The sequence below is a fragment of the Phoca vitulina genome, unplaced genomic scaffold, assembly GCF_004348235.1.
Source record: "Phoca vitulina isolate PV1807 unplaced genomic scaffold, GSC_HSeal_1.0 scaffold56, whole genome shotgun sequence".
NCBI classification, from domain to species: Eukaryota; Metazoa; Chordata; class Mammalia; order Carnivora; family Phocidae; genus Phoca; species Phoca vitulina.
In genome coordinates this window covers 4,650,772-4,671,011 of record NW_022589759.1, presented here as the reverse complement: position 1 = coordinate 4,671,011, position 20,240 = coordinate 4,650,772, and the positions used below count along the sequence as shown (strand labels likewise).

The 20,240-nt window shown below is 56.4% G+C and overlaps 1 protein-coding gene across 1 annotated transcript in view; it reads left to right on the top strand.

Annotated features, from left to right (window-relative positions):
* NECAB2 (N-terminal EF-hand calcium binding protein 2) overlaps positions 1-16,378 on the top strand; it is a 29,247-nt gene extending 12,869 nt beyond the window's left edge. Inside the window, exons 6-13 of the mRNA XM_032389847.1 lie at positions 6,181-6,317; positions 8,662-8,780; positions 8,933-9,012; positions 11,985-12,038; positions 12,624-12,736; positions 14,877-14,954; positions 15,463-15,554; positions 15,751-16,378. Of these exons, the coding sequence (XP_032245738.1) occupies positions 6,181-6,317; positions 8,662-8,780; positions 8,933-9,012; positions 11,985-12,038; positions 12,624-12,736; positions 14,877-14,954; positions 15,463-15,554; positions 15,751-15,779 (702 nt within the window). The 3' untranslated portion in view covers positions 15,780-16,378. The remainder of the gene's footprint in view (positions 1-6,180; positions 6,318-8,661; positions 8,781-8,932; positions 9,013-11,984; positions 12,039-12,623; positions 12,737-14,876; positions 14,955-15,462; positions 15,555-15,750) is intronic.
* Positions 16,379-20,240: the final 3,862 nt, after the last annotated feature.

Below are 20,240 nucleotides of genomic sequence, written 5' to 3'. Positions count from 1 at the left end.
GTTCAGTTAAGTGCTGGACTTTTTATGTCCATTTTAGTGCAGTTTGAAACAAAACGGTCACAGACACATTCGCTTCGCGATCTGTCATGCAGAGCATGTTGTTGATTATTTTTTTTTAAATCTAAAAGCTTCTTTGACCCAAAACAGGCACTTCATGCAGATTAAATTGAACAAAACATCTGTTTCTATAGCTCTAGTCTTGTTTTAATTTTTGTCCTGTTGTGCTACATTTTAGAAAATTTCTGTTTGACAGTTTTGCCTGTTTTTTTTTTTTTTTTAAGATTTGATTTATTTTAGAGAGCGTGCAAACAAGCAGTGGGGGAGGAGGGGCAGAGGGAGAAGGAGAGAGAAGCCCCAGCGGACACCCCACTGAGCGCGGAGCCCGACTTGGGGCTCCATCCCCGATCCCACGACCCCGAGATCCCAACCTGAGCCCAAATCAAGAGTCAGGTGCTTAACCAACAGAGCCAGCCAGGCGCCCCAGTTTGCCTGTTTTAGTTTCTCATAACCAGCCCCTCGACAAGTGTCTACATTTCCTGATATGTTTCCTACTGTAGTTACAGTTTCGGGCCTTCTCTCCTTCCTACCTGCCCAGGCTGGTGGTTGCTGCTCTTCTTTTCCATATGTGAAGTGCATTGCTTACATTCTTTTGATAATCAGGCTTGACCTTGGATGTTTTCACTGCACCTGTGATTCTCTGAGGGAGGCACCTCCTCCCTCAATCTCCCTGACCTCTGCTGCATCCCTGCTCATCCCGGGCTTCACTGTGCGGGGGATGGAAGCGAGCAGCCCCCTGGGTTTCCCCGCTTCTCTCACACGGTGTGATTTCCTCATGATACAGTGCTTGAGTTGTTTTGATAATGACCTCGTGGATGCTCGAGAGGAAGATGTGGGTCATACTTTCCAGAATAGGAAATTTGATAATGGCTGCCCCTTCTGTGTTAGGACGTGTGTATTACTAAAGAAGGGAAACCACATGTCTCGTACAGATGTAAAAATGCGTGCGTTCTCTCATTTTTGTCAACCCCAACATTGTTATTTTTATTACAGGTTTTTAAAAAGATTTTATTTATTTATTTGACAGAGAGAGAGATAGCGAGAGCAGGAACACAAGCAGGGGGAGTGGGAGAGGGAGAAGCAGACTCTCCTGCTGAGCAAGGAGCCCGATGTGGGGCTCGATTCCAGGACCCTGGGCACATGACCTGAGCTGAAGGCAGACGCTTAACTGACTGAGCCACCCAGGCATCCCCCTCACCAGTCACTCCTTCTTAAGTTTTGGTTTCAAAATTGAGAAAATCACTTAAGGCCTTAAGGCTTTTTTTTTTTTTTTTTTTTTTTGTCTCCATAGGTAGGAATTTTCTTCAGTAATTTTAATCCCAGAAATACAGAGTTCACGTCACTCATTTATAAATACTTGGCTTGTGTATACAGTTTTTCATGCAAAATCTTTATATCATTTACCATGTTGTCTCTATTTAAAAAGGTTTTCATGATTTAATTTTGACCTTACTTCCATGACTGAATAATCAAAGTTAATTATTTTTGTTATTCGTCTTCGCTTTCTACTTCCTGTATAAGGAATATGAATATTTAAAGGACTCGTGAATTAATGTGAGGACGGGTAAGATGTCAGAGCTAGCTCAGAGGAAAATTCAAAGAATCCACACCATGTACAGAAGCAACCAGGAATTCTGGGATGACTTTGTGAATAAATGCAGAATTGACCCATCCCCAGTGACAGTGACAACCCTTGTCCAGACAAAATTCATGTGTGCTTCTGTAGATGAGAATTATTTGCAATATCGTCCCTATTCTACATTCTACAGAGTTTTAAGAGTAGCTCCAAAACAAAGACTTAGCCCAGAGGGTGTACTAGGCAGGAGACCCGGTAATAATCTTGTCCGTTTTGAAGACTTTCACACTTTCCTGGCAATGCTCTTTCCATTCGTGTTTATTATTGTCCAATTTATCTGTCCTCTGGGACAGTGACGAGCTAATTTGTCATGCTAAATGACTTAATCTCTGTATTTTTAATGTGTTCCCTAACTGTATTTTTAGCCATGTTGTTTGATGCATATAGACTTTGGTTATGTTTTTATTATATAAATGGTGCATGTTCAACTTGCAAAATTCAGGAAATAGAGAAAAGTATGAAGAAGAATTTCAAATTTGTACTCCCAACGTTCCTCACCACTGTTGTTAATTACCTTATTACCTCTGAGCCTTTTTGTCCCCATGTGTGTTTCTTTAATATACTTAATACCGTTCTGTGCACACAAAAACTTATGTTCTACTTTTTTCCCCACCTAATATCTTTAACACTTTCCCCACGTTATTAAAACTGTCCAGAAGCATCTTTTTAAATATTAATATTTAAATGTACTGTTCTTCTTTTTGGGGTATATTAGATTATTACCAGGTTTTTGCTATTATGAATAATACTGTAATCTTGGGACATAAACATTTATGCACATTTTGCATGATTTCTTAAGGATGGATGATCAAAAGTGGAATTACTGGGTCAAAGAATAAGCAGTACAAGGCTCTGGATATAAAGCAAAATTGCTTTATGAAGTGGCTGTGTCCATCTGAGTCCCCATTGCCATGTTTGTTTATTTATTTTTTGCTATTTTTTATTTTTTTATGTTAATCACCATACATTACATCATTAGTTTTTGATGTAGTGTTCCATGATTCATTGTTTGTGCATAACACCCAGTGCTCCATGCAGAACGTGCCCTCGTTAATACCCATCACCAGGCTAACACATCCCCCACCCCCCTCCCCTCTAGAACCCTCAGTTTGTTTTTCACAGTCCACAGTCTCTCATGGTTTGTCTCCCCCTCCGATTTCCCCCCCTTCATTCTTCCCCTCCTGCTATCTTCTCCTTTTTTTTTTTTAAACATATATTGTATTATTTTATTTTTTATTTTTATTTTTTATTTATTTGAGAGAGCGAGAGCACAAGCAAGGGAAGCAGCAGGCCGAGGGAGAGAAGCAGGCTCCTTGCTCAGCAGGGGCTCGATCCCAGGACCCTTGGATCATGACCTGAGGCGAAGGCAGATGCTCAGCTGACTGAGCCACCCAGGTGCCCCTCCATTGTCGTGTTTACGGCATCTTCGAGTGATACTGTGACTTGTCCTGTTGATTTGACCAAATTTGGTGGCAGGATTTTTTGCACAGACTTCACTTTGTTAATAATCTGGTGCTGTTTTGGTTTAGAGGTGCCTCCGTGGCTCTCATTTCGTCAAGTCTGGGATTGCATGTTTACACGAGGGAGCTGAGGCTGCTTTCTGCTGGATTTTATGGTTATAATCCGTCTGCTCTGACTGCTGTTGGAATCTTTTATGCTTCCCAATTTGCGTGCTTCCTTTGTTCCTCGGTTTGCCATTTGATGGTCAGCTTTGTTAATAGCATTGATTGTGAGGGGCGCCTGGGTGGCTCAGTTGTTGGGCGTCTGCTTTCGGCTCAGGTCATGATCCCGGGGTCCTGGGATCGAGCCCCGCATCGGGCTCCCTGCTCTGCGGGAAGTCTGCTTCTCCCTCTCCCACTCCCCCTGCTTATGTTCCCTCTCTCGCTGTGTCTCTCTCTGTCAAATGAATGAAGAAAAAAAAAATCTAAAAAAAAAAAAATAGCATTGATTGTGATTTCGAAGGGAAGCACTGTAGCTTTCATTTTCCACTGGCCACCTGGAAAACAGGAGCTTTGTGAGCGCGCTTCCTCCCGTTTTTATACCTAGCTCATAAAAAACACTTCCTATACCTTTTTGTGGAATTAAAAGAATTTGAGATCTTCAGATATTTGTTCCATACTTCTACCCTCTTTATTGACATAATCCGGTGTGATCAAAATTAAGCTATGATTAATATTTTCTTTTCCTGACCTCTGTAACTTTACATTTAATTGCAGCTGTCACTGCTGCTCTTTTCATGATTCCCCTAAGCAAGAGTTCTTTCTGAGGTTCGACCCTAGATATTTCGGGGGAAATTCCTAGGCATAGTTTGTTGGAAAGGCGCTCATCTGGTAGCATGTCAGAGATTTGCAGGTTTCTGAAGGTCTCCCTGTTGTGTGTCCACCCGGTACAGAATTCCCGGATCTGACCCTTTCCTTCTGGAATCGGTGGAGTTGGTCTCCTGGTTGAGGCATGGATTGTGGTGGAGGAGAGATCTGTAAAGGCTGCATTTTCACTCCTTGGAAAATAACTCGTCTTTCTGGAATTCAGCTAACCAGTTACACGCATGGATCTTTTGGAACCTCAGCCACGGATCTGGGTGCTTCTAACACACTTAACAGCTCATTTTTCTGCCTGATGGTTTCTAGCAGGCTCTCTCTCTTTGCATTTAAATTCTTACAACATTATATCTTTTTGGCCATTCATTTGTCCAGGGCCCGTTGATCACTGGATTGAGTGTGGCTTCAGCCGTTTGCTGGGGAGGGTAATCAGTCACTGAAATGCATTAGGTGATGGGAGCCTTATCTACCTTCTGCCACAGATTCATTCTCTGTCGGGGCTCGTCTCCAGCGTTGGCACGGGACGTCCACCCCCACACGCCTCCCTGTGTGTGCCTGCCTGTCTTCCCCACGCTCCCCATCCCTGCCTCTGTTTCCCTCTCTGTCTCTAGCCATGTGTCCCTTGTGTACTCGTTGCTAATTAATTCCTGGTCAGAGTGATGGATGGCTTAATTTGCTGTCCTTGGGAGCCCTGTTTTCCCTCGCCTTGCCAGGGACTGGGTGGACCTCCAAGGTGCCAGGCAGTTGGCTCGGTGGGGGGGGGGGGGCTTGGCATAGGAGGCGGGAGCGCTGCACAGCGTTTTGGGGACCAGCGTCCCCAACACGGTGCTTATTGGATCCCTTATCATCCTTGAGTGACCTGGCTAAGCCAGAACCTTCTCAGTTCCACCGTAAAGCCTTCTGAAGCCAAGGGGATCGCAGCTGGATCCAGAAGCCCTGAGAAATGTCTTTGCTGCAGACTCTTGACAGAAGGGGAGATTCTGTCTTGCACCACAGAGCGAAATCTGTGGAAACCCTTTTCCTCCTGCTCTACCCAGAATTCCTCTACTCGTGGCCTCTGAATCTCCCTCTCTTGGTTCCCCCCAGACTCCCTCCTGCCCCCTTCTGCTGAGATGGAGTCTCTGGCATTTTCTTGAGAGGAGCCAGTTGAACTTCTCTGGTTGCTTTTGAGTTTTCTTTTTTTCTGGGTAGCATCACGAAGGCCCAGGAGCCCAAGGAATCCTCGGAGGAGGAGGGAGGGGCAGGGTTGTGTACTGTTCTTCTGTCACACTTTGTCCCTGTCAGTGAGAACATCAGGAACGCCACCACCAGTGAGCGTGCTATCTCTCCCAGCCCCTCACCAGCATCATCTTCACCGTCACCTCCATCATCACCACCACCATCCGCTTCAGCATCTCCATCACCACCTCCATCGTCGTCATTGTCACTGCCATCATCTTCATCACCATCACCATCACGTGACACCGTCATCATCACCATCATCTTCATCACCTCCATCATCACCACCACCATCATCACCACTGTCACTGCCATCTTGATAACCATCACCACCATCATCACCACCATCATCACCACCATCCTCTTCAGCCCCTCCATCACCACCATCACCACCATCCCCACCATCCCCACCATCATCACCACCACCATCACCACCACCACCTCCATCCCCACCATCCCCACCATCATCACCACCACCATCACCACCACCACCTCCATCCCCACCATCCCCACCATCATCACCATCATCCTTGTCCTCGTCCTCGTCATCATCATGACCACCACCATCTTCACCATCTTCATCATAGCAGCTACTGTTCATTGAGTACTTGCTATGGGGCAGGCACGGCACTGAGCATGTTACGTACAGTCTATCACTCAGTCCTCCGTATGACCTTGCAGGAGAGATACTGGAGTGACTGCTGTCGTGGTCACAGAGGTAAGGAGCTGGTACGTGGTGAAGCCAGGGCTCAGACATCTTCTCGGAATCCATAGCCCGTGTGCCCTGATGCAGGAACTCTGCTGTTCCCCAGATGCAGGAGGCGCTGGGGTCCCCATTTCCTCCTGCAAGGCAGAGACACCAACTCCAAGTGCCCCCCTAGCTCAGCCCCCCCAACCCCAAGTTCCTCTGTAACCCCTCTCCCATCTGTGCCCCGTCCCTTCCCTCCACAGGTGTACGAGGGCGGGAGCAACGTGGACCAGTTTGTGACACGCTTTCTGCTGAAGGAGACGGCCAATCAGATCCAGTCGCTGCTGAGCTCCGTGGAGAGTGCGGTGGAGGCCATCGAGGAGCAGACCAGCCAGATCCGGTGCGTTCCCGGGACCTCCCTGTGTCACTTGGGGCTGTGTCGCACACACACACGGCAGTCTGCTGCTTGCAGGGGCCATGTGTGCTTGGGGGCTGGGGGGACCTTGGGCAAGGTGCTACACCTCTCTGTGCCTCTATTTCCCCAACTGTAAAGTGGGATGGTTCTATACCTGCCTTTTCAATGACTGTGCGGATGGAATGAGACACTGTACGTGCAGAAGAATGCCGGGGGTGCGTGCAGGACTTTCCTAGAGTCTGACCGATTTGCCACATCCCTGTACCACTCGCTTACGTTATTACCCAAGACCATTCTATTATTTGCCTTGCTTCTGAAAACTGGAAATAATTTCAGGAAACTACATGGTTACCATAACCAGAGAAGTTTCCACGTGCCGTCAGTGAAGTAGCTATAAAACCCACCACCTGCTTTTGCACGGTGTCGGGGAAGCCCGAGGCCTGCCCTGCCTCCATCTGTTAGAAGGAGGGACTGGGGTTGCAAAGAGAGGCCTTGAAGAAAGAGTAGCCCTGAATCCTGACTTTCTCCGCAGGACTGAAAGAGAAGCAAGGTGATTTAAGTGATCTCGGGCCATGTTTGCATGGCAAAAAGCCAAGGAAAAGCATCTGTGCCAAGTTGAGACAATTCCCCTCTGCCCCTTCTTTCCAGAACAGCCGATGCATCTGGTGCCGAGGGGACACAGAGAGAAACGGGGGACAGGAACCACAGCCATGCGTCCGCACAGGCAGAGGCTCGGCGTGGCCAGGGTGGCCGTGGCTGTCCCGTGGGGGTTTAAGCACGTGGTGTGTGGCTGGTGAGGGCTGGTCCCAGCCAGATAGGATTGCAAAGGCTGCTCAGGGACGCGGAGCCAAAATTTGTTTGCTCTGGGTACCCGCGGGCACGTTATCTGGGAAATGTCAGATGCAGATCCCCGGCCCCTGAGCGTGCCTGCTGGATTGGAGTCCCTCGTCGCTGAGCTCACAGCTTTGCATCCGTCTGCGCTCAGCCTCGTGATTCGGAGGGTCCCCAAAGTGACCAGCCCCAGCTCTGGAGGCTGACACGGAGACTTCCTTCCTATTCTGGTCACTGGAGTAAAAGCTGCGGGTTTTCTCCTGCTGTAGGACAGGAGTTGGCGGGTGCAGTCGGCGGCCTGTTCCCTGCGCTGTGCCAGCCCCATCATGTGTCAGCACGTACACCTGCCCGGCCCCGTGCTGGGACCTTCCTTTGGGACCTCGATGGCAGAGGGGGCCCTTCGCGATGGGGAGTCACATCTCCATATGCACTCCCCCTTCAAACCGCCCCGAATCTCAGCTAATCTGTCCCCTGGCTGCAGGTCCCCTTAGGCTCCCCTGTCCAGGAGCAAAAGCCACTGGTTCAAAGCCCGCGGCCCCTGTGGGACTCCCGCTGCGCACATTTGTGGTCTGAGGGCCACGCTGCATTTGCTGCCGGTTTGCGGAGCATCGGGATGGGCACCTCAAAGTCTCCACCAGCCTTTCCCTCCCCCAAAGACTTGGGGTGGCCCCTGCTGCACAGGGGCAAGGCTTGCTGAGCTTTTGGGATCATGGGAGACAGTCTGGAACGTACCAAGGCAGAAGGCGGCCCAGGACAGGGCGTATTGGCTGTGTGCCCAGCGGTGTGTGTGTGTCTGGGTGTATTTGTGTGTCTGCGGTGAGTGTTCCAACATCTCTTTGCACGTGGGTGTTTGGCCATTCCCTGAGCATTGGTTGAGCCCCCACTGTTGGGCCAGGCACCGTGCTTGGTGAGCCGCGTGTGCCCGTCAGGCGTGCCGGGCTGGGCACTTGTGTGCGTCGGTGTGCGTGGGCGCAGTGGACAGGGACAGCACATGGGGCCCGGCCCCTCTCTCTAGGGCCTGGCTGAAGTCGGGAGCACAGATTTCTCTGTGCTGTTCTAGGCCCTCTCTGGACTGTGTCTTAGGGCTCCCTTTTTCAGAGAAGGGGGCTGTCTAGCTGGTACAGACCCAGCCTCCCCCTGCCCCAGTGAGGCAGGGAGGGGAAGCTGTCACTTCAGTGGGGTGGGAGCCTGGCTCGGTGTCAGCCCTGGAACGGAACCCCCCGGGCACAGAGCCGGGGCTGTGTCGTCCTAGAATGTAGCGAAGTTTGGATCCCGACTGCCCTCTAGCTGTGTGGTCTTGCTGAAGGCCCCTGTCTGTGGGCCTCATTTACTCCTCGGGGAAACCAAGGCCATCATGGCCGCCTCACAGGAATGGGGCTCCACTGGGTCAACTGTGCACATTTCCACTCACAGCAGGTGCTTAATATTTGCCAAAGCTAAAAGCGGCCAGGGTCCTGCGGCCTCCCTCATGTGTGTGTTTCCTCCACTCACACTGCAGACAGAACCACAGCAAGCCCAGCCACGGCGTGGCGGAGACCTGGTCTGGAAGCGCCGTGCCCCCCCACGCCCCCAGCCCCAAGCTGGGGGCCTCGGAACAAGGGAAGAGTCTTCCTTCTGGTGAGAGAGTGTGGCGGCCTGGGGTGGGGAGCCCTGGCGGTGGCCCAGATGTAGCCTGCGCCTCCAGGTGGGACTGGGAGGGCTGAGGGCGCCTCTCCCCTCCCCCAGGCCTCACCCTGCCCACCATCAGCATCTCTGTTCCTTTTTCTTAGTCACTGCGGACCCCAAGGAGGAGGGCCTGGAAGCCCAGATCAGCCGCTTGGCAGAGCTAATAGGACGGCTGGAGAGTAAGGTAAGCCCGCCTAGCCCTCGCCCTTCTCCCCTGCCCTCTGCACCCAGTGAGTGTAGGGTTGGGCCTGGAGTCCGGACAGGAGCCAGGGACCTTGGAGAGGGCATCACCCAGGGGGCAAGGGGGGATGGAGAACAAGACTAGGGAGAATATGTCCTTTGCACCAGTCCAAGGAGAGGTGCTGGGGGGTGGGGAGCTGTCCCAGGGCTGGGGGCAGCCCGGAGGGGCGGAGGGGCATCTCAAGGAGCAGGAAGGAGTCAGCAGGGACACGGATGGCGAGGGGACAAGGCTTCCTGCAGCTTTGCTCGAAGGTGGGCCTGGCCTGGGCAGGTGATACCAAAAGGTGGTGGATGAGGGACTGCGACATCCCAGGGGAGATGAGAAACATCCCGAATGACCAGATACAATTTGGCACATCCACGGGTAATAGAAAATGGCACAGTCTCTACAGAATCCTGTCTTCAGAGAACATTTCACCACTCAGTAGGTCCTCAGAGTAGGACCGCATTAGTCTCCCACGGTGGCCATAACCAGTACCAGGAGCGGGGCTGAAAGCCCAGCCTGGGGTTTGAGCCTAGAAGTCTGAGATGAGGCTGTCCCTGAGGCCTCTCTCCTGGGCCGTAGACACCGCCTTCTTCCTGTGTCCTTCCTCGGTCCTCCCTCTGTGCGCGTCTGCGTCCTGATCTCCATCTGAGGACAACGGTCAAGTTGGATCAGGGCCCACCCATGGGACCTCATCTTAATTACCTCTTCAGAGGCCCTATTTCGAAACATAGTCCCATGCTCGGTTCCTGAGGGGTGGGACTTGCACATAGGATTTTGGAGAGGAAACAGGTCAGCCCATAACAATGACCATTTGTTGGCAGAAAGACAACAGGCGGCCTTGAGGTTGACCAATGGGCTCAGGTCTCAGATTGCTGTTTGAATCCTGGCTCCAGCACTTAGCTGTGTGACCCTGGGCCAGTGACTTACCCTCTCTGAGCCTCAGATTCCCGCTCTAACCACAGAAAAGTATTCAGGATAGTCCTCCTCCCAGCGTGGTTGTGAGGATTAAAGAAAATGAGGTCTTAATGGCCTAGCCCAGAGCCTGCGTGCGGCGAGCATCTCCTATGAGCAGTTGGTAGCAATCGTCACTGGCTCTTCTGATGCCAAAACCCGGACCCGCGCGCCCTGTCTGCCTGCGGGACCCCGGGGAGCAGGCAGCTCCCAGCTCTGCGCTTACAGACATTTTACGTGGCTCCTACCTCGCTGAATTTTTTACATCTTTGGCAAAAGGGCAAAAAAGTACTTTGATGGGTTTGGGGGTTCCGAGGGATTCGTGGGGGCGGGCTCCCCACGCACAGGGAGGCTGAGGCCAGACCTGGAGGGGAGCCTGAAGGAGGCGGCTACCCACCTGCAGGGCGGAGCCGAGGTGGGATCCCCTCCCTTACGCCGGCCGCTGAGTGGGAGCGGTGGGAAAACGGCTCGGCGGGACCCTGAGGCCCGGTTGTCATAACAACTCGGAGCGCCTCCACAGGGAGGTTCTTTGAAGCTTATTTTTAGCACCCGGTCGCCTTAACAACCAGCTGGCTGGAGACCTCAGAGCACCTGGGTGTCCTGGAGACGGGGCGGGGCCCCTCTGGCTGGCCTCTGATTGGTGCAGGCCGCCGGCGGGAGCCAATCCGGTCGGCCGGGGCTTTCCCGGCCCTCCGCGTGCCAACCTGCGCCTGCCCGCTCTGCCTGGGCGGGGCTGATGGGGCGCTGGAGGGGGCGGGGCAGACCCCCACGCTCGCCGCCATCCTCGCCCTCCGCCCTCCGTGGCCCTGCTGGCCCGGAGAAGCCAGGGGAACCAGTTGCAGCCCCTGCCTCCAGGGGCCTCCTATGCGGTTGTAGAATGACGTGCCGGGCACACCCTGGCCTCCGGCAAAGCTCCTAGCAGCGCCGTGTTTCTGAGAAGTGGGTGCTTTCCGCAGGACCGGCTGCAGAAATTACGAGGCCATTTTGGGCACATGCAAAAGGAGCATGCAGGGCCCCCTGCTCAGACATTCTGAAGAAGTTCAAGGTGGTGACTGCGCAGGTCACATGCCCCCTTCCCGCTCGCTGTTTTCCTTAGCCAGCTACGGGTCTCCCACTCGTGCCTCCTCCACGCGAGAGAGGAAGGACCCGGGTCTGTGACTGTGCCGGAGATGCAGGCTGTCCTCGTGGAGGATGGACAGGGATGGGCCCAAAGGCGCCCAAGTTGACAGAAGAATCACAAATTTGTGGGTCAGGAGGAGAGAGACGCTGGCTTCAAACCCAGTCTCCAGCGCTCACCCAGGGTTCTGTGCTCTGAACAGCGAGAGCATCCATCAGGTGCCCTGTTCTAGACGCCGGCTCAGGGTCGTGAGCAGTATGCACGCGGGTCCTGCTCGCTTGGGGCTTACGGTGGGCCAGCACCTACCTCAGCGTGCACAGTTCAGCAAGATGTATTGGCGAAGTGCTTAGTTCAAGGCGTGTGGGAGGCCAGGGTAACAGACCAGCCCATTAGATTCACGAGGCACCAGGGGTTAGGACTCGGGGTGATTGGTCGGTTGATGGGGAGTCTCAGGGCTGTTGCCAGCAGCTGTGGCAAAAACCCAGCACCCTGGATTCGAGACTCAAGCCCCCACTGCTGCCTGTCCCAAGACTACCCTCCCCCGCTAACAGAATGCCCGCTGGGCAGGTCTGGGTGGCCTCTGTGCCTCCCAGTGCTCCCACATGCCAAGGCCAGAAGGGCTGTCTGCCGTCAGTCTCCCAGCCTGGCTTCCCAGCTCCCCGCAGGGCCAGCACGGTGTATGGAGGGTGGACTGAGCCCTGTCCAGCCGCCTGGGGACTCCAGAGCCCCTGGAACCTTGCGGTGGAGAGGCCGCAGCTCTTTGATGGCTCTGGGCACTGTGGTCTCATTGTGGTGGTCCTGGAAGCCTCCCTGGGGGAGGTGGCCTCTGTCTCCAACACGTCTTTGTGCATTGTTGTTTCAGACCCTTTGGTTTGACCTTCAGCAGCGCCTCTCGGATGAAGAAGGCACCAACGTGGTGAGGCCTGCTCCCTTCCTGTCCCTTTCCTGTGGCCCCATCCCTGCCTGAGCTCGGACTCGATGCCGGCAGCTCCCTGTCCTTGACACCCCCACCCCGGGACCACCACCAGGGGAGACAGCCCCAGCTCCTGGCCACCCAGCCCTCCCGGGGCTGGTTTACTTTTGGACGAAATAGTTGGGCTCAGAGCAAAGTGAGCAGCCCAGGGACCCCAAAACCCGGATTCAAGCAGAAGTGGAGGTTGCATCTCGGAGCAGAGAGCCTTGCGGGCAGCTCCCGACGTCCGCAGAGCCTCTTTAAACACCCTTGTTGGCTGTCCTGCATTGGGGGGGTTACGCAGCTCTGAGCTCTGAAGTCCTAGTTCTTTTTAGCCAGTTTCACGTGTAAGAAAGAAGGGGCCGGGGTGTCCATGGGTTTCTTCGGTTTTATTTTGGCCAAGTTGTCCTGTCCTCTCTGAAAGGTCTGGGGAGGCCAGGTCTTGAGATGTGCCCAGGGGGCAGGGAGGGGTCCTGGGAGGAGAGGGCTGGTGTGAAGTGGGGGCGGGCGGCCCACGCTCACGCCCCCCCCCCCCCCGGGGTCCCACAGCACCTGCAGCTGGTCCGGCAGGAGATGGCCGTGTGCCCCGAGCAGCTGAACGAGTTCGTGGACTCCCTGCGCCAATACGTGCGGGGCACCGCCGGGGCCAGGAACTGCTTCCAGTGAGTGAGCGGGGGGGGGGGGGGGGTGCGGCGCGGGCAGCTTGGCCTGGGGGTGGAGGGCAGGCTCCCCCTGAGAACAAACCGTGCCCCAGGGAAGCCCCTCGTCGGTCCGGGCTTTGCCCCGCCGTGCGAACATGGCCGGGACTCTGTCTCCCTGGCTATAGCTTCCTCGTCCTCCCTGGGGTTGCTGGAGGGGACAGTGGAGTAGTGGCCATGAGGGGCCCAGGCCAGGGGCTGGGGCAGTCTGCGTTGACTCCAGGTGCGCAGCCGCCCCGGGCCTCACCCTCTGCTCCCTGCCGCCCAGGCTGGACGCGGCCGCGTCTCAGCCTTGCTGGTGGCGCTGAGCGAGGGCTGCTGGCCCAGGCCACCGGGCTCGCGCCGCACGCCGTCTCACACCCCACGCCGTCTCATGCCCACCGGGGAGCGGCCGGAGCCTCCGGTCCCTGCCGCGGTTCTCTCTCCCCAGCTCGTCTTGGCCTCCAGAGCACAGGCACCTTCTCCCTGCTTCCTGGGGATACAGCCGGGAAGCAGGCCCCTGCTCTTGCTGAGCATTTATTCTAGGAGGGAGAGGGGCAGACAGAGAGGGGGTTCCCAACGGGGCCAGGAAGCAGGGTCCTGGAGGGGGGGGCTTCAGGAAGGGTTTGCTCTGGGTTGAGGGGCTGCATGTGCTTGAGGCCAGAGTGAGGAGCAGCCCGACCTGCAGGATCTGAGGAAGGGCAGTCTGGGCCAGGGATCAGCTGGTGCCGAGTTTGGGGACAAAGCCAGCACCTGGTGTGGCCTGACAGTGACACCAGCAGAGAGAACTGGGGCTGGTCGGGACCGTGCGGGAGATGCTTGAGCAGAAGGCAGACGTGGTCTGGTCTCCTTTGTGGGCAGAAGGGGTGAGTGGGGACCAGGGCCAGGAGGGGCCCCGCAGTCACGGGAGAGGGGCAGGCCTTCCCGTGCTGTGGGTTTTGGAGCCAAGCTGAGCGGCCTTGTGAGTGACTGGGATGGAGGAAGGTGGAGAGAGGAGGCAAGGCTGAGTTGGAGAGCCTTTGGCTTAAACCCGAGAGAGGATGGTGCTGTGTGCTGAGCTAGAAGGGTGGGAGAGGTCAGGTGTGTTGGTGGGGGCGTCCTACAGGCCTCTGGGGCCGCGTTAAAGTCCAGCTAGCAGTCGAGGCGCTGACGTACGGGTGGGGCGACCCCGGGAGTGGAGGTGCGCTCACCGTGGGCGAGAACGTGGGAGGGGGAGGGGAGCAGGCGGGACGCGGTGGAGCTTCATGCCTGCATGGGAAGGACTGTCCTCCCTGCGCCCCACGCCTGCCTGCGTGTCGTTCCCCCCCCCCCCAAGCAACCCGTGTGTTAGCCAGACAAATGCAGTCCCCACGGGGGCTTTCATCACCCAGTAACCGAACGTACGTGAACCAAATCGCTCCCAAGCTGTGCCATCCGCGTCGGGGGAAGGGTTACGTCCGGTCAGTGGGGGACACGCGCGCCCCGTCCTCTCCCCGAGTACGAGCCCACAGCCCCACGTGTGCTTTGCGGCTAGAGCATGGTGAACTGAGGCTACGATCAGCAGCCTCGATCCTGTGCGGTTAGGGCTGGAAGGGCCCGTGATGATACAGGGATGGCCACCCCTGACAAAATCCTCCTCCTCGTGGGATGCTGGGCATTCTGTTCTGCGGAGCTGTGAGAGAGCAGAAGGCAGGAGCGCAGCCGAGGGGCCAGATGGGGATGGGGTTAGAGACGGTGGAATCCTAGAGCCTCCCCCTGTCCCCGCCAGGTCAGCCATGCTCGGGGAGGCAGCCCCCTCCCCTGGCCCAGATAGAATTAGCCCTATTTAACGGGAGGTAGGGGGCCTGCCGGACCACTGACCCCGGGCAGGTCTTCCCCAGCCACTGCTGGTCCAATTCCAAGTCCCGAGACTGTTTCAAGGATTAAATGAAACAATTCTAGAGGAGAGCGTGGCAGGAGGAAGATGCTTTTATTTTTGAAGGAAGGTAGGTAGGGTTTTTAAATGAATAGAAAACCTTTTCACGTGTCATTTCATTGTAATTCATTGTTTCTTGGCCCCTTTGCAGGGCGGGCCTTGTCATGGGTGGGGGGGGACCCTGCCTTGAGGGGGACAGGGGCGGCCCCCCAGCTGGAGCCTCTCTTTCAGCATCACAGCTGTGAGGCTGGCGGACGGCTTCACCTTCGTGGTCTACGAGTTCTGGGAGACTGAGGAGGAGTGGAGGAGGTGAGCCCAGCGTGAGCTCCAGGCGCGGTGGGTCAGGGGGTGGGATGCAGGCACCCCTGCCCTCGGGCATCGCTGGAGAGCTGGGAGGGCAGGGTAATAATGAGCGCCTCACTGGGCCGACAGGGGCCCTAGATGCCATGGGAGGCACGTTTCTAGGCCTCGAGGGACCCCCCCCCCACCAGCTGGGCTCTGAACCCAGGTCCTGCCCTGGGAGCCGAGGGCAAGGCTGTTCCCACTTGAAAACTGTGGCCCCTGGGGGCTAAAACTCCAGAAAGTTCTCTGATTAAGAACGCTCTGTGGGAGGCAAGAGCCGGGCTGTCCCTGCCCCCTCAGCCTGCCCCTCCCTGAGGCCTGGCCTCCGTATCTTTACCCCCTGGCTCGAGGCGCCGAGCATGGCAAACAAGGGGTTAGGCCCCCCCATCCCGGGCAGAGCCAGGACCCCCCTGCGCCCGGGCTGGAGGCTCCCCCAACCCCCAGAGCACCCCCCCCCCGTTCCCCTGGCTTGCAGGCACCTGCAGAGTCCCGTGTGCAAGGCGTTCCGGCACGTCAAGGTGGACACGCTGAGTCAGCCAGAGGCCCTCTCCAGGATCTTGGTGCCAGGTAGACAGAAGTGGGGTGTGCAGAGGGTCCTAGAAGCGGGGAGACCAAGGGTGGAAGAGTTAGGCGGGCCCCCGAGAGGGGATGTAGCCCTACAACCTCGAGCCAAGGGGGGGGGGCAGAGCCCCTCTGCAGTGTGGGCAGGGGCTGCCCTTCCCAACCCCCTCCTCTGTTTCCTGTCTCTCTCCCCTGCCACCAGCTGCCTGGTGTACTGTGGGCCGCGACTGACCACCTCCCTGAGGCCTTTGGATCAACCTGCCACTCTGTCCACTCTTTTCTAGAAACTTTGGTATACAACCTGTCTTTTCAATATACTTCTGGACAAGAATGTATTTTCCCTGTGTGACGTGAAGGAGCAGCCCCTGCCCTTGCCCCGACCCCCCCACCCCCCAAGGCAGAGCAGCATCCGAGACACAGAATGCACAGGGAAGCCTCCTGGAACCAGCACCCTCCCTCCCCAGCCCAGTGGCCATGCATGACCCTCTCCTCCCCCCCCCACCCCCAGCAGGACTGGCCCCTCCCCGGGCCACTGCCTCATGGGCCTGGGGGCCATTCCTCTCCCTGGTAGGAGCCGAGACCCTGTAGTGCCCACCCACGGCCTGGGCCCTGCTGCACAGGACCGTAGAGCCCACGTAGCCCGTGCCCTGCTTGGCAGTCAGGCACCAATAAACCCTGGTTGGGAACGGCCGCGTGCTGTTTTTCTTTCAAATTTTCTAGTGCAGGGCTGCTAGAGGAAAAAAGCGGTCTCGGTGCATGGGGCCCCCTTAGTGGCCATGAAACCTTGACCCAGTCACCCCAAAGCCTGTTTCCTTATCTATCTGGAAAACGGAGCTGATAAAGCTGAGGTATGTATTTTAACAGACACGGTCTTGCCCGTTCTGGGAGTCCCCAAGAATTCCCCTGTGGCTCAGTAACTCCCTGAACTCCGCGGCGCCCTTTCACTCAGCTATGAATTACGGCAACAGCAAAGGGAAGCCGTGCAGGGGTGGCAGAGACCAGGCCCAGAGCCCACAACTGCCCCCTTTCTCCCGGCACGGAGGCATGACCACGCGCATGGAGTACTGCTCCCCAGAGCCTCGGCGGTCGGCTTCCACTGCGGGCCAGCCCTGCCCAGGTCTGACTTAGCCTCCAGCCCCTCTGGAGGTCAAGCTGAAACCTCCTGGTCAGAGACCCCAGGTAAACACAGAGGTTTGAGGTCAGGACAGTCCAAGGTCCTAGAGGTCACCTCCTGGGAGCCAAGGGCCAGGCCCAAGGCCAGACTGCTGTGGGCACAGTGGATCCTTCACTGCACACCTCTAAGTGAGCTATGCCAACAAGACAGTTCAAGTCCTGTTCTGGCACCTCTCCAACGTGCTTGCTCTGTTTCTGTGTCTTAGCACCAGAGTAGTCAGACACAGAAATCTCAGCGGACCAGGAAAGAGCACCCTGGCTCCCCGTCTGCAGGCAGGATGGAGGGGGGACAGAAAGGTCCTAAACCAGGGCGACAGTGGGTCGGTGGGACCTGGTGGGAGCCCTGGGGCCGCAGATGCACCCAGAGCAGCCAGCCTGTGACATGGGGACGAGAGGACAGCTGTCCTGCCACCTCCTGGCAGGGTTGGATGCTGGCCCTTCACAAAACACCAGTGACCTACAACATGGGCTTGCAGGAAGTGTAAAAACCAGGTTCGGATCCCAGCTCTGCACCTCCCAGATGCATGCCCCTGCAGCCAGCCTCTCTGAGCCCCCATTTTCTCATCTATAAAGCGGGGAGAAGACCCTTCCTTGAAGACCAGGACTGCCTGGCTCACAAGAGTGGCACGTAACGGGGTCCTGCCCACAGCATCCACAAGCACCCCCAAAGCGGGGGCTGCTCCAGTTGGCTCCGTGGTCTTACAAAGATTCTTAGGGGGCTGAGGCGCTTTGGGGTGTAACTGAGGAACCCCACGAGCTGGGCGTGTTACACTTCTGCCCCACATCTTACCCGCTGGCCCGAGCTCCCCCGCCCATGTTGTAGGCTCTCTGCTGATGGCAGCTTGAGCTCTTAGAGCCTCAGTGGATTCTGAGTGGGTGGGAACAGGCTCCAAGGAGAACAAATTTCAACCCTAAAAGGTATCAAGAGTTCCCACTGAATTTACACTTCTCTGCCAGGCACGCATACACCATCTCCCTCAACGCTGCCATCCTGTGACTGGCAGGTTCCCCCGGGGGGTGTAAACAGAGCAAGCAACTCACCAGAGGTCACACAGCAAGCTAAGGGCACCACTTACACCCCAACCCCGAGCGACCCACCCCCAGTCCTGTGCCACACAGCACCCCCACGTGGGAACAGCTCCAGGATGGGACATTAAGACCTCAATCGGGTTCCTCAGTTAAAGACGGAGTCACCCTAGGAGCCCATTGCTAGGTCTATGCTATGCCCAAAAGAACGGAAGAGCCGCAGGCGAGCAAATACTCGTGTACAAACGCCGATGGCCGTCAGTGGATGATGAGACGACGTGGGCTCTGGCCACACCAGGGAGTGAAAACACGATGCCACGTGAAAGCGACCAGCCATGAAGGGATCTAGCGTGTGATCCCATCCCCATGAACCGTCTAGAATAGTGACGTCTACAGAAGCGGGAAGCAGATCAGCGGTTGCCGGGCTGGGCTACGAGGGAGTAGGGAGTGACTGCTAATGGGGCTGGGGCTTCTTGTTGGGGGACGGAAGTGTTCTGGACACAGGCAGAGGTGGTTACACAACACTGAGGTACCGGAATCGTACACCTTAAAATGGTTACTTTTGTGTTAAAGTTCACCTCAACTACTGCCCACCCCCCAAAAATCTCAATCAGCTCACCCGCCCAGATCAAGAAGTTCACCACCTGCGTTCAGTGGCCGATCCACGTTCTTGCCGCATATCCAGCTCAAAACCCAAACCTCCCGCGGCGAGCGTGCGGAGGCAAGCCTGTGGGGGGGGGGGGGGCAGCTGCTCAGGGGACCGGCAGCGCCGGAGGCTGGTGTCCCTGCCCAGCTCCCAGGGGAGCACCTGAGCCAGAGCAGCCGGCAGCCCTCGCCCTCACAGCAGAAGTAATCACTGTGACACACTATCACTTGGCCACATCTGCAGGATTGAGACGTGGGTCTCCACCCTCATGCACAGGGGTGACTGTGGCCCGGGACCCGGGACAGGCCAGCCTCATGGTGTTATAGGTAGGTCTCAGCTCACGCTCGCTGCTAACCTGGGGCGGGCACAGGGGCCGTCCTTTGCTCGGTTTTAGAGGAGAGCGAGGAGGACGCAAACTGAGGGCCACAAGGGAGAAAGGAGGCAGTGGCTGCTTACCTACCCGAGGAAGGACACCGAGGCTGACACTAGCAGGAGGGAGGTTTGCGTGGGCTAGCCCAGGCTGTACCACTGCTAGGGACGGGCAGAGCACAAATGCCACCTTGACCTTGAGGACACCGCTTCAGCCCTTCCTGCCACCTGCCGGCAGGAACCTGAGGGGGTCACTTAGTGTGGGAGGAGGACAACCCTGAGTCAGCTCATACCTCCGCCGGCTGAGACATCAGAGGGCAACACGCCAGCCTGCAGTTCTCTGCCGTACGTGCTGCATGATGACAGTTGAGGTGACACTCCATCCTAGGAGGACCCCATCCTGTCCCTGACACAGATCAAGATAAAAATGACTGTCCCCAGGGAGATGTGCATCGCCCCTTCAAGGGCCCCACCCTCTTCCCTCAGCATGGAGTGCCAGTCCACTTCCTCCCTGATGTGCCTTCCTGTTTTTGGATGGGCCCTAGCATCTTCTTTCCCTTTTCCCTTGGCAGCCGGGAAGCTCGGTGTTCACCTCATCTCAACCTAGGTTTTCTGGAAATAAAGCTACCATTGCTCAGCAGCCCCCACCCCCACACTGCTGCTGGAGACACATTATCACCTTTAATTCTCACAGTGAGCCTTCCTGGCATCATACGCAATAAGCCTGCTCCGTTTGGTGGGGAAACAGATTCCCAGAAGCACTTCATCAACTCCCCCCATATTGAGATGGCAAATGGCAGAACCTGTGCTCAACAGCAACAGTCTGACCCCAAAGCCAATTCCCACAGTGCCCCCTCGAGGGCCCCAGCCTTCCCCTGCCACACTCGGCTCCTCCCCGGGACTCCGTGAGCGGCCCTAGCCCGGCCCCAGCCTTCCCGGCCGGCACGGCACCACCTGTCCGAAGCGTGCGGCATACGTGATCAAGGACTCCACTGGCTGCCGCCGAGGGGCAGTCCTGCCGCAGCCCCTGGCCTGGCTCTGAGGCCCTTGCCCGGGGGGACGCTGTGGCCACCAGACACAGGGTGTGGGGCTGGCCAGAGGGCACTTGGAGGAGACTCCTGTGCCCGCCTCACTGGGTCAGAGTCTACACCCGCAGCCAGGACGGAGGGCAGAGGGGCCATCCCTGTCCCTGGGGTTGGGCAGACCAGGTCCCATCCCCTTGGCCACTCGGAACATGTGCTAAGAAAATGGACAATGGAATTTAACCCCAAATCCATCCCGACCCTGGCTCTGTACCTCATAGGACAGGTATCCTGGACTTGTCCGAGCCTCAGTGCCTCACCTGTAAAACGGACGAATCTGAAAACATGCGAAGTCAAAGGAGCCAGACACGAAGGCCATTCATACGGAGTGTCCGGAAGCAGCCGATCCACAGAGACGGCGGACTCCTAGTTCCCGGGGCCAGGGCAGGGACTGCT